Genomic DNA, 14,002 nt, shown 5'->3' with positions numbered 1-14,002 from the left:
AACTGGGAACTTCCAGAGCATCTGTGGATTTAAAAGCTATGAAAGTAACTGTAACTTAAGAAAGCTGACCCTGTGGGACATATTTTGAATTAGAATTGGTCTAATTAGAGTAGCATTCCTTCTCCAAAAATACTATCTCCATATACCCTGCTGACTTAGCTGAAATCATATAACCTGAAGAACTGGGAATTTTGGTGTAAAAGTGAGAGGGGCAGGGCATGCAGGCTTGGGAGGGCAGTATGGTAGCGGAGGGCTAAGGGTAGAATTGGGGTAATGGGGTCCATGAGGAGGGCTTTAAGAGGTGGGAAAGAGACATCAAGGGAAGAGAGAGTATATCAAGAGCAAACTTCAAGTGTTGCAAAATTTAGTGTAAATCAGTGTTTCTCAACCCTAACAGATTCAATTCCACGAGTGGTGCTGCCCAAAGTAACAATATTTTCTAAAATAATGACAAACATTTGGTAAAGTTCAAAACAATTTTCCCTCATGGTAGCTGCTGTCTAGAACATTCACTATAGTTTAAAGCTTACAATATTTTGTGTTTATTACAACAGAATTAGATTCTAGGTTTACATAAATGGGTAATTCACCTATACATCAAACAAATATTCAAAATTCAAAAGTGACAAAGGACAATGCTTCTTTGTGTGAGATTATTCAGCAAACTGGATATTAGCATCTCAAGCCGGCTGACTAAATGCTGGTCACACCCCTTAATCACAAGCATAAAAACTCCTTGCTGAGATAAAATGATCTCAATAATCTAAAAGATCTTACTCCAAGAAATGGGAGAGAAAAAACGTTTTTCTTCCTCTCCTTCACCTCCACCCTACCTTCAAATGTTTCCCTAACAACCAAGACCCAGAACTCCATCTACTGAGCTGATATTATAGTTAACCCATTATGGGTTTTGCGGACTAACTTGAAACCTAGTCAACATTTAATAAACTATTTCTACTGGAATACACACTCCAAATACCAAGTTTAGAATTTGAGAACATACTACATCCATAAGTAAGAGACTTAAACATACTGACCTCTCACCATCAATGTTCTATGGCAAGAAGGTACAAACAACATACCTTTTACCTAAATTCTAATGTGTATTACTTTGCACTTAAGTTTTCCCCTTTACTATAGATACTGATTGACTCTACTGGAGTATGGGGCTCCCATAAATACTGGAAAATGTTCTTCATGAAGTCCTAGTTTTTTCTGCTACATTGATGTGCCTCTCAATCAATTTTTCAAAGCAGGTAATTCCATTCTTTGTGAACCACACATTAAGCTGTTGTGTGTCAGATACATATAAAAGCACTGCTTTGAATCTGTATTGCTTTTAAATGCTACCTTTTAAGATGTGAGACAACATCTTACAATAGACCCTAGAAAGGTGTAAAGATTGTAATACAAAAGCTATGAAATTCAAATTTTAGTTTCTTTAGTTCCTTTAGTAAAGATAAAAAAAATTTTATGCAAATGGGGTGCCCAGCTTACAGAACTGAGTGTAACTATTTCATATCCAGGATAGTCTGCAGACCAAATATTTAACAAAAACCCAAATGCCTGAAGAACAGCACCCCCTTTTTCAGTAGGGGTCAAATCATATATGTCTTTGTTTCCCTTCTGCATTTTTTTGTGTTGCTTCAGAATAAAGTTTTTTTCTTAGCAAATAATAATAACCAACTGCAAATAAGCACTTTACATGTCTTATGATGATGTAACTCTCAGACTAATCTTATGAGGTAGTTACTAGTCCTACTTTATAGTTGAAGAAATGAAGCTATTAATGTAGATGACAGCTATTTTGACAGGGAACTAAGCCTCAGATCCATTCCAAGTAAGAAATGTTATGGGCTAGGGGTGCCTGTGTGGCGCAGTTGGTTAAATGCCCAACTTTTGGTTTTGGTTCAGGTGGTGATGTCATAGGTAGTGATCTCATGGGTTGTGAGATCAAGCCCCAGATCAGGCTCTGCACTCAGCGTGGAGTCTGCTTGAGTTTTCTCTCCCTCTGCTCTTCTCCCCACCCCGTGCATGCTCTCTCTTTCCTCTCTGAAATGAATAAGTAAATCTTAAAAAAAAAAAAAAAAAAAGATATGTTATGGGTTTGTAGTTATAAATTACCCTAATTATTTTTATTGAACCTGCCTAATTTGAACATTGCTCCAAAAAAATCTTGTTTTCAGTGTTCCGACATTTGCTTGTGACTAAAATTTACAAATAAATCAGAATTTTAAAACTAAACAGAGGCAAAAACAAAGTGGCCATCTGGTTTACTGCTGAAGTAAATAAATTTTCAAAACATATCCACCAGAATGGCTAAAATGAAACAGATGAAAAATACCAAGTGTTGGCAAGGATGAAGAGTAAGAAGAACTCTCAAACACTTTCAGTGGAAGAGGAAATTAGTATAGGCACTTTGGAAAACTGTTTAATAGTATCTATTAAAATGTAACATATACATATCCTATAATCCAGAAATTCCACTCCTATGCATATTCCCAACAGATACGTGTATACTTGTACACCAAAGAATATATACTAGAATGTTCTAGCAGCACTATTCATGAGAGTCCTAAACTGGGAAACTAACCAAATGTCCATCAGTAGTACATTATATAAATAAATTGAGGTATATTCACATAATAGAATGCCATACAGCAATAAAAACGCAGAATCTACAACTTGATTCAACAATAGGGATTGATCTCACAAAAATAATGTTGGGCTAAAGAAGCCAGACATAGAAGCATACATACGATATGATTCCACTTATATGAAGTACAAAAACAGACAAAACTAATATGTGTTGTTAGAACTCAGGACAGTGGTCATCCCTTGGTAAAGATAATGACAGAAGAAGACACAAGAAGGCTTCATAGCTGCTGGCAATATCGTTTCTTCACATGGATGCTGGTGGCAAGAGTATATTCAGTAGATGAGAAGCAAACAGCAGCAGAGTCATAAAGAGAATTGAAGTGTTTATATATGAATCTCAGTTCCACCACTTAATAGTTATGATTTGGGGCAAGTTGCTTAACCTCTCTGTGCTTCATTTCTTCAACTATAAAGTAGGACTAGTAACTACCTCATAAGATTAGTCTGAGAGTTACATCATCATAAGACATGTAAAGTGCTTATTTGCAGTTGGTTATTATTATTTGCTAAGAAAAAAAAAGCTTTATTCTGAAGCAACACAAAAAAATGCAGAAGGGAAACAAAGACATATATGATTTGACCGTTACTAGGAAATGAACAAAATATTTAGGAAATGAAGGTGATAATAAATAAAGTCTAGTACAAAGAGGCATGACCTAGAAGTTGAGACTACTCCTGTAAATCTTCCCCTACACAGACCCGGGGCTAGCAGTCAGCCTCTCTGAGTCTGTAGCTCCCCTCTGTTCACTGGCAGCTGGCCATGAAGACCTCTTCAGGATGATAAATAATAATGAAGGGAGGCACTGATCAGGAACCAAGAGGGCTGAGCTCACAGCAGGCTCTCTTATCCTCCAAGAGGACTCTGAAATATTGTATGCTTCTGGATTTCACCTAATACTTATGTTTTTAAAATATCTATGTCTATCAGCTGTGTTTCTGTCACTTAGAGTCACATTTCCTGCTGCTATTTAAATAATCAAGACTTCTGGTAGGTTTCTAAAAAAGCCAGTCAGGTAGGTTACTGTCAATAATACCATCCATGGCAGTGTCCCTAACTTCTCTAGTCATGTTATAATAGCTACTCTTTATTAAACCCTACTTACATGCTACTTATATGCTATAAAGTATCATAATAAATACTTTATCCCTAATTCTCAAAAAACTTTGCTAGCTACGTAATATTCTTCCTTATTCTCATCTTTCATGGATAAGAAAACTAAGGCTCAGAAAGGCTGACCTGTTCATTAAGTGGCAGAGCTGGAGGGTGAATCAGGCTTCTCTGGCTCCAGAGTCCACGCTCTTCCCATGAGCCTTAGTCCCTTGACTTACTTGACAATCAATCACATTTCTTCTTACGAAAGGTCATTAGTTAAGGTGAGCTAAAACAAGAATAATCCAACTTAGTGAAAAATCAATTTTGGCTATTTTTTAAATGATTACTTTGGTTTCTAAGTAAAGGTCTCTTCCTGGGTCTATTTAAAAGAATACTGTGCATTGCAGCTACTTGTACTACACAGTAGTCATCCAAACAATAGGTTAAAGCCCTTAAAAGATGTTTATATTTCTTCCCTGCTGAATCCCCAGTGCCCAGATCAGGGCCTGGGCCTAGTGCAGGCACTTAAAGAAAATATCTTGAAGACCACCTCCCTCCAATCTTGTTTACCAGAATACTACTAACGAAGATGCATTCCAACAAAACATTAGTAATATCGGAAACTTCATGACCAAAATTAAACACGAGAGTCACTGGGATATCCTTCCTGCTGTTAAGACACTCTTAACACTCCAGGTCAAGTGGCACTATCATCATCAAGTAATTATTAAACACCTACAAATGTTTATTTAACATAGTAACTCCATATATCTTCTCTTCTCTTTCCCCATGAGATTTGGCAAGCCAAGGAAGCTATAATTCTGCCCCAGGTGGGCCAGCCTCTGTAGGTATCATAGAGACCATACAGAGATACAAATGTCATACATGATTAGGCCATTTTTCCAGGATAAACAAATAGAAAGGCCCAAAGAGTTTGACCGTCCATCTTCCAGGTCCACGTCCTACCACCTTTTCCCGGAGCCCTGATGCTGCAGCCCAAAATAACCTTCTTTTCCTCTTCCTCCTCAACCACACAACACTGAGGAAACCAGAAATTTCTCCCAAAGAAATTATATTAGGGATCCCTGGGTGGCGCAGTGGTTTAGCGCCTGCCTTTGGCCCAGGGCGCGATCCTGGAGACCCGGAATCGAATCCCACGTCAGGCTCCCGGTGCATGGAGCCTGCTTCTCCCTCTGCCTATGTCTCTGCCTCTCTCTCTCTCTCTCTCTCTCTCTGTGTGTGTGACTATCATAAATAAATAAAAATTTAAAAAAAAAAATCTTTAAAGAAATTATATTAAAATTTTCCCTTAAAAACTCTATACTCATAGCGAATGCAGAGAATACATGTGCGCTAAAGGGCAAAACATACCAGAATTAGAAACCTAGGTTCTATGGGGTGCCTGGCTTAGTCGGTGGAAAGAGCAACTTGATCTCAGGCCTATGATTTCGAACCCTGGATTGGGTATAGAGATTACTTAAAAATAATAAAATCTTTAAAACAAAAAGAAAGAAAGAAAAAAAAAAAATCTAGGTTCTTTTCACTACCTTACCTTCCACTGCAACTTGGGCAAGTTGTTTATCCTTTTTAGGCTTTAGTTTCTTCAGACATAAAGTGAGGGAGTGGAACTAGTCAGGCGTTCTTCACCTAGTTCCAGGATGCCTTGCAGGATTCAGGCATGTAATTTTGAAGTTCAAAACTCTCCCCCAGAATTTACATAAAAAACTACCTATTTGCATATGTGGATTTTTCTGGAGAAGTCTATGGCTTATATCAAATTGTCAAACAAGTCGTAGCCCCAAAAATAACTACAGCTCATGTTTTATTGGGCACTTTCTATGTGCTAGGCACTGTGCTAAGTCTTTACATATATTTATTCATGTAACCCTCAAAATAACACTTTGAGGGGCACCTGGGTGGCTCAGTGGGTTAAGTAAGTGCTTGCCTTCTACTCAGGTCATGATCCTGGGGTCCTGGGATCCAGCCTGAGCTGGGCTCCCTGTTCAGCAGGAAGTCTGCTTCTCCCTCTCTCTCTAGCCCTCCCCCTACTCATGTTCTATCTTTCTCAAATAAATAAATAAATAAAAATCCTTAAAAAAATAATAACCCTGTGAGTTAGATTATTATTATCTTCATTTTACAATTGAAGAAAGTACACCAGAAAGAGTCTGGACTCTAAAACACAATGCTGGGATCCCTGGGTGGCGCAGCGGTTTGGCGCCTGCCTTTGGCCCAGGGCGCGATCCTGGAGACCCGGGATCGAATCCCACATCGGGCTCCCGGTGCATGGAGCCTGCTTCTCCCTCTGCCTGTGTCTCTGCCTCTCTCTCTCTGTGACTATCATAAAAAAATAAATAAATAAAAAATAAAAATAATAAAAATAAAAAATAAAAATAAAACACAATGCTATGTTAGCTTAGATCATCTCTAAATCCTAAAATTCTCTGACTCTATGTTTATTCAAATTAACAGTTTTCCTTTAAATTTTCTATACAATTCCACAATCACTAGTCCTACTTTTAAATCTTTCTACAACCAAATTCATGGAACACCCAGATGAATGCTACCTAAGAAAGAATTTATTAGATAGTCAATCAGAGTAAAGGGTCTGAAGGCACCTTCTGGCTCCAGCCTCCAATTCGCTTTTACTGTTATAGGATGGTGATTAACCAACAGGTGTATCTGAATCTAATTACTAATTAAAGTCTAAAATCAAAGTAACAGTAAATAAGCCAGAGTGTCAGCCAAAAAAAGGGATGCAGTGGCAGCAAAAGTGTCTCACATATCACTCACCGAGGCAATGAGAACACCAGGAAGGCAGATTAGTGCGAGGCCCCTGTGCCCCCTGTTGACTGGCTCCAATCCCCTACTCCTACCTCAGGGAAAGCAGCGTGGACAAGGCTGGGATCACCCTCCCCTTGAGATACAAGGCTGGCTAAAAGTATTAAGGCATCTCCAACACCTGCCTGGAATAAAGAGTGGAAACGAAATGGAAGGCTTGCTTCCAATTTTTGTGGACACCGGTTCTGACAACTTGCAAAATCGCACAGGAGTCAGCAGTCACCCAGGCACACCTGAAAACGGTTTGACCGACAAAACTACTGAGAGACATAACACAGCTTGATAAATGGCTGCAGAGAAGTGGACTTGGTGAATTCTTTTCACAGGCTGTCAAAAATCCTCCACATCTTAAAGGGAAGGTTGTTGAAACTTTATGCCCAACTCTCGTGACCTTTCTCCATTTAGTCTGTGTAATGAGAAGAGAAGCAAAGGAGAGAGAAGAGATCGGGAACGGCCCTGGGTGTAAGGATCGTACCCACTTCAGGGGCGATGCAACAGGGTCAGCCAAACCAAGAGTGGAGGAGCTGGGGCTCCTAGGAGGCAGAAGACCAGTGCTGGAGTTGGAAATCCGAGCAGAAAATGGGTTATTTAGAAGGGGCCGAGCTAGCACCAGGAAGGAGAGGAAGCAGCGGAGGGGTTGGTGGGGCGGGAAGAGAGGCGGGCAGAGGGGCCAGCGACGCGGAGAGGAAGCGAGGGGGCGCGCAGCCAGGGGCGACCTCCCCGGGCCCGGTCTGGGCGAGGGGGGGTGACCAGCGGGGAGCGGCGGGCCGGCCGACCCCGCCGGTCGGGAGGCGTCGGGAGGCTGCGAGAGTGGAGGGAAAGCCCGGCACGCCCGCCCCGCAAGGGCAGAGGCGCCAGCACCGCAGGCCCGGGCGAAGAGGGAAGAGTGGCGACGCGGCCGCGGCGGGCGGGGGGCGGCGGCGGGGGGCGGCGGCGGGGGGCGGTCCAGCCCGAGTCCCGGCTCGCGCCGGCAGGAGGGCGGACGGGGGGGGGTGAGGACGGGGCCCGGGGGGCCGGGGGCCGGCGCTGGCGCTCTCACCGGGACAGGTGCTTCAGGATCTGCTTCTTAATGATCCCGGCCATGCCGGAGCCGCGGCCCGCGTGGAGGGCAGGCCGGCAGCCGTGGCCTCCTCAGTCGGGAAGAGGCGGCCCGTCACCTCGCCGCGGCGCGGGGACCAGATGGCGCCGCCGCCGCCGCCGCCGCCGCCGCCGCCATGGTGCCCCCCCGCCCCTGCCCCGGCGCCGGGAGCTCCGCCGCGAGCCCAACCCCCGCGCGGCGCCGCGGCCGCCAGCCAGGAGCGACGCGGAGATGGCGCGCAGCCGGCCCGGCTCGCAGCGGCCCGAGGCGCGCGCGGCGACAAGGGCGCGCGCACGCGGTGAGGGGCGGGGCGGGGGCGGGGCGGAGGGCGGGGCGGGGCGGGGCGGCTCCGGGCTGGCTCCCTGCGCTGTGTGCGCGGCCCGCCTCTCTCTCCACCCACGGAGACCAGAAAGTCTTCCCCTCTCAAGTGTGTCGGGTTCCGGCAGGTGCTTTGAAGCGTACGGGAAAGGCTGCATGTTCGTAATTTTTTGCAGGAATTCTCTAGACAATGGCGTCGTGCCCCGTCCATTTCTCATTCATTTCCTTCGCACGTTCATCATTGCTTGTTGGGCACCAGCTGACTCTACTCCAGGAACCGGGCTGAGGAGTGACAAGTGGTCTCAAGCACGTCCCCGGCCCTTAGAACCACCTCGGTCTGCTGCTCTGTGCGAAAGAGCTGAGGAGGGAGCTCCGCATCATCTTCTCTCTGCCCCTCTTAGCCTCCGCCAGGCGAACCAACAGGCAAATGTTTACTCAATACATAAGGAACTGAACCTAGGAAAAATAGTTGAAAAACCCTGCCCAAGGCCACAACTACTTAGTGAAACTCAGGGTGAGGACTCAAGGATTCTCCCTCTCTATCCAGAGTTACGTCCATTCTATGTCGTTCATACACTTTCAAGTGTAATCCGTATGCTGGGGACACCTGTAAAACCTGTCAAAAGGTGAAAAAGTGGCAGCTTTCTGGACTTAAATCTCACGACAAAAACCTGAGTAAAATACTGAGACATGCTTATCGGAAATCTGGCCACCTATTCATTTGTGTGACTAGGTAATATATGCACATAATACAATGTTACCTGATTCCAGAGGCAGTTCAAGCATGGTCAACTATATAAATGTTAAATTTTTTAAACAATCTACAAACTTCGTGCATTCCTATGTGTATCTTATGGAAAGTTCAATTTTCCCTAGAAGTTATCCCCAAATTGCTTTTTTTAAACAATTTATTTAATGAGAGACACAGAGGCAGAGACAGAAGGAGAATTACTTAGAATATACTCTAACCTATAGTTTGAATGTGTTTATCTTTCCCTGCAATGCTAAGAATGCAAAGCATATAAAAATAAGAGGAATTTGGGCCCAATCCGTACATTTTTTAAACTTAAAACACTTTATTTTGAGATGATTGTATATTAACTCTTACAAGAAATAATGCAAAGAGAACCTTGTGTCCTTTACTCAGTTTCCCCAAAGGGCAACATGTTGCGAACTTTTAGTATATCACAACCAGAACATTGACATTAATACACTCAGTATACAGAACATTTCTTCCTTTCTGATATGAATGCTTTTTATTTCCTTTTCTTCATCTATTAAGCAGGCCACAATTCCTGGCACTTTGTGTAGCAGAACTGGTGATAAACTGAGAACTGGTTCTGAACTCAGGTTCGGCTGCTCACCACTTGAAAATCAATACTCAGGAGACAAGTCATGGTGGGAAAGGAAAGGTTGCTTTATTCAGGAAGCTGGCCCCCTGGAAAGATGGTGGACTAACGTCTCAAAGACCGAGGCTCTCCACCGAGGGGAAACTGGAGGTTTTAAAAGGGGAAGTCATGGGTAAAGGGAGGAGGGCTATGTGCAGAAGAAACAAGTGCCCAGCCAAAGGTTAGTCCTTTGTTGACATGACCCTGAACATATTTGCTGCCATCAGTGGCAATTGTTTTCAAATTTAGTCAGGCTTTATCTTCCGGGAAAGTTGCATCCTTCACTCAAGGCCTGTGGTCTGCAAATCTCAAGATTATGTTAGGTCTACTACAGACCAAGGGACTTCAGTCAGCAAGCAAGGAGTGCGTAAACTGGAAGGAAGTTAACCCTTAAGACCAGTTGGAATGCTGTTACAGTAACAGTAGATATACTCTGTGTTCTCAATCATAAGGGAAAAAGCACTCATTCAGTCTTTCACCATTAAGTATAAATGTTAATTGTACATTTTTTTGTGGATGCTCTTTATCAAATTCAGGAGGTTCTCCACTATTCCTATTTTTGAGAGTTTTTATCAAGAATTTAATTTTTTCAAATGCTTTTTTCTGCATTGAATGTTATGTTCATGTGACTTTTCTTCAGCTTGTTAACATGGTAGATTACATTGATGGATTTAAGATTTTATTTATTTATTCATGAGAAACACAGAGAGAGAGAGGCAGAGACACAGGCAGAGGGAGAAGCAGGCTCCATGCAGGGAGCCCCGTATGGGACTGGATCCTGGAATCCCAGGATCATACCTGAGCCGAAGGCAGACGCTTAACTGCTGAGCCACCCCGGAGTCCCGTGATGCTTAAAACCATTTTTAAGATTTTATTTTTTATTTTTTTTAAGGATTTTATTTATATATTCATGAGAGGCACAGAGAAAGAGAGAGAGGCACAGATATAGGCAGAGAGAAGCAGGTTCCATGCAGGGAGTCCAATGTGGGACTCCATCCTGGGACTCCGGGATCACGCCCTGGGCTGAAGGCAAACGCTCAACCGCCAAGCCACCCAGGTATCCCTTTTTTAAGATTTTATACATATTTATTTGAGAGAAAGAATGCAAGAGTGGAGGGGGAGGGGCCAAGGAAGAAGGAGAGCAGACTTCCTGCTGAGCAGGGCACTCAATCCTAGGACCCTGAGATCATGACCTGAGTTGAAGGCAGACATTTAACTGACTGAGCCATCCACACACTCCTACACTGATGGATTTTCAAATACTGAACCAGCCTGCATCCTTAAAATCTCATTTGGGCATGGTGTATATTACTTTCATATATTGCTGAATTATATTTGTTAATGTTTGCTTAAGAATTTGCGTATATTTTCTTGATGGCTAATGGTGTGCAGCATCTTTTGGCTTATGGGCCATTTGTATATCTTTGGAGAAATGTCTATTCAGGTCCCTTTTAAATTGGGTTGTCTTTTTATCATTCAGCTGCAGTTTTATATTCTAGATACAAGTTCCTTGTCAGATATATTATTTGCAAAAATGCTCTCCAATTCCGTGAGTTGTCTTTTCATTTTCCTGTGTGTCCTTTGAAGTACACACAAAAAAAATTTTTTTAGTTTATGTATTTATTCAAGTAATCTCTACACCCAACATGGGGCTTAACTCATGGCCCTGAGACCAAGAGTCACATGCTCTTCTGACTGAGCCAGCCCTGAAGCACAAAATTTTTTAATTGTGATGATATCCAGTTTTTTTGTTGTTGTTGCTGTGCTCGTGGTGTTACACCTATGGAATAGTTGTAATCCAAGGTCAGGAAGATTTACATCTATGTTTTCATCTAAAAGTTGTAGTTTTAGCTCTGACATTTAGGAATTTTATCCATGTTGAGCTAACTTTTTTGTATATGATGTGATGAATGGGACCAACTTCATTTATCTATCATGTGGATTTCTAGTTATTTTAGCATCATATGTTGAAAAGAATAATCTTTCCCATTGGAATGTCTTGGTGAAAATTAGTTGCTGATAAAAGCAATAATCCATTTCTGGATTCTCATTTCTATTCCATTCATCTGTATCTATCCTTACACCAGTAATAGTGTTTTGATTACTGTAGCTTTGTAAGAAGTTTTGAAATAAGGAATCCATAATGTTTTTGTATAGCTTTGGTAACTTTTAGGTGCACAGCTTTTAGTTCTCTAGTTATTACATTATTTCTATCATAATCTGATCACAGCCTACTGTATTGCCAGTTACCAATTTAAGTGAAGTACAGAAATTTTACCTTTCGGTCTCTTTTCCTTCCCAGAAGTATAATTGCTTTAAATATTTTCTCTACATACATTTGGAGCTACATTAATCAATATTACAATTTTTTGCTTCAACCATCCAAAAAAATTTAGAAAACTCAAAAAAAGTAAGGTCTATTACACTTACCCATACTTTTGCTTACTGTTCTTTCTTCCTTCCTGATGTTATAAGATTCATTCATTTATTGTTTCCTGTTTTGAGACATTTTAGCCATTCTTTTAAAGTAGGTCTGCTCGCAATAAATTCTCTTAGTTTTCCTTCATCAGAGGACATTTGTTATTTCCCCTTCATTCCTGAAGCTCTTTTTTACTGGATATTGGACTCAGTACTTGAAAGAAGTGCTGCCACTTCCCTCTGGCGTCCACAATTTTTAAAAAAAATTTTTTTTAAATTTTTATTTATTTATGATAGTCACAGAGAGAGAGAGAGAGGCAGAGACATAGGCAGAGGGAGAAGCAGGCTCCATGCCGGGAGCCTGACGTGGGTCTCGATCCCGGGTCTCCAGGATCGCCCCCTGGGCCAAAGGCAGGCGCCAAACCGCTGCGCCACCCAGGGATCCCCTGGCGTCCACAATTTTTGATGAGAAATCTGTCCTTCAAAAATGTTTTCCCTCAAGAATAAGGTGTCATTTTCTCTGGATTTTTTTTTTTTTTTTTTTTTTTTTGTCTTTAGTTTTCAGAAGTTTGATTCCAACATATCTTGATGTGTGGATTTCTTTGAGTTACCTTGATTGAAGACTGCTCAGCTGGCTGAGTCAGTGAAGCCTGTGACTCTTGATCTTGGGGTTGTGAGTTAGCGCCCCATACTGGGTGCAGAGGTTACTTAAAAATAAAATCTTGAAAAGTACAAGATTATCCTGATTGAGGTTTACTCAACTTCTTAAATATATAGGTTTGTTTCTTGCAAATCTGGGACATTTTCAACAAATATTTGTTCCAGTACCTTCTTTGGTTCTTTATTTCTTCTCCTGGGACTCTTACAACATGAATGTTAAATCTTTTATTTATAGTTCCACAGGCCCATGAAGATTTGCTTTTTTTTTTTTTTTTAGTCTATTTCCTCTCTGTTGTTCACATCAGATATTTTTAGTATTCTATCTTCAAGTTCATTGATTATTTCATGTTACTGATTGTTTGCTGTTGAGTCCATCCACTGAATTTACTTAATTTTTGGTTCCAAAAGTTCCATTTGGTTCTTCTTCACGTCTTCTATTTCTTTGCTGAGATTTTCTATTTCTTCATTTTTCAAGCAAGCTCATAATTGCTCATTAAAGCATTTTTATGATGGCTGCTCTAAAATCCTTGTCAAATAGTTCCAGCATCTATGCCATCTTAGCATTGATATCAATTGATTGCCTTTTTAAATTCAATTTGATTCTTCCTGATTGGTATGGTATGAGTGATTTTAGATTAAAACCTAAACATTTTCATATTATGTTCTAAGACTTGGGATCTTATTTAAACCCCCTGTTTTGCTTTCTCACATTGGTCTGGCAAAAGGGGGAGGGGACCTCTTGTTATGGTCAGGTGAAAACAGAGGTCCAGGTTGACAATTAGCCTCCTTGGACACCCAGGGAAGGGTTCCTTATTACTGATTGGATGGGAGTTCTGACTCTCCAGTAGGACTCAGCTAATTCTTTCCTAGCAAGGTATAGCAGACTGCCTTATTAATGCTTCTCACAAGGCCTCCACTGACATGGGGGTATATGCAGCCTCATTAACACTGGACATTGTTGAAAATCCTTAAAGTCCTGATTAGCCCTCTTCTGACTCTTGGGAGGGCTCAGTGCCTTGTTATTGCCTAATAGGGGATGATAATCTCAGCTCCCTTTTTGGCCTTTTCTGATACCACCCTAGGAGTTTGGGGAAGGGTGGAAGAATAAGCTTCCCATGAGGATGGCATGAGTGGGAGTATGTATATTCCCTGGGTATCTATATTGTATATTCCCTGTGATGTTTGGCTGGAGCAGAGTGATTATTATCTAAAAGTTTTCTGTCTTGCTAACCTCTTTTCTAGTCCTTTGACTTCAGAAAGCAGGCTTTTCTTGGGTGTTTTTTGTCTGTGGCCCATCACTGTTTCTTGGTTGCCAGCTTCTTCAGCAACAAGTCTGGTATATATGAAGCAAAAAGAAAATCCAGAGCTCATTTAGTTGTTCCTTGAGTCCCAAGTTCTCTAACAGATCTCATTTCTTTTCACCTTTCAGTCTTCTTATGCTTTTCATACACACACACACACACACTCATTCCAGTGTTTTAGCTGTACTTAACAGTAGGAATAGGGAAAAGTACATCAATTCTATCTTTCTGGAAGCATAAGTCCATG

At 41.8% G+C, this 14,002-nt stretch overlaps 2 protein-coding genes across 5 annotated transcripts in view; one reads left to right on the top strand and one right to left on the bottom strand.

Annotated features, from left to right (window-relative positions):
- BLTP3A (bridge-like lipid transfer protein family member 3A) overlaps positions 1–7,833 on the bottom strand; it is a 61,817-nt gene extending 53,984 nt beyond the window's left edge. Inside the window, exons 1-2 of one of the 4 annotated variants that reach the window (XM_072730482.1) lie at positions 7,632–7,818; positions 3,896–4,037 (exon numbers count right to left, since the gene is read on the bottom strand). In XM_072730482.1, coding sequence (XP_072586583.1) covers positions 3,896–3,903 — 8 coding nt within the window. In that variant the 5' untranslated portion in view covers positions 3,904–4,037; positions 7,632–7,818. Of the gene's footprint in view, positions 1–3,895; positions 4,038–7,631 lie in introns of all 4 variants that reach the window. The other 3 variants (XM_072730476.1, XM_072730494.1, XM_072730486.1) reach the window with 3 other exon arrangements.
- LOC140594738 (uncharacterized) lies at positions 7,671–8,770 on the top strand. Its single transcript, XM_072730579.1, has 2 exons — positions 7,671–7,968; positions 8,165–8,770. The coding sequence occupies exons 1-2, from the start codon at positions 7,772–7,774 to the stop codon at positions 8,616–8,618; spliced, it is 651 nt and encodes a 216-aa protein (XP_072586680.1). The 5' UTR covers positions 7,671–7,771; the 3' UTR covers positions 8,619–8,770.
- The last annotated feature ends 5,232 nt before the right edge of the window (positions 8,771–14,002 follow it).

Source organism: Vulpes vulpes, chromosome 1 (assembly GCF_048418805.1).
Source record: "Vulpes vulpes isolate BD-2025 chromosome 1, VulVul3, whole genome shotgun sequence".
In the NCBI taxonomy this organism is placed as follows: domain Eukaryota; kingdom Metazoa; phylum Chordata; class Mammalia; order Carnivora; family Canidae; genus Vulpes; species Vulpes vulpes.
Note: the sequence above shows the minus strand (reverse complement) of the source record. Positions and strands in the feature narration are given on the sequence as shown.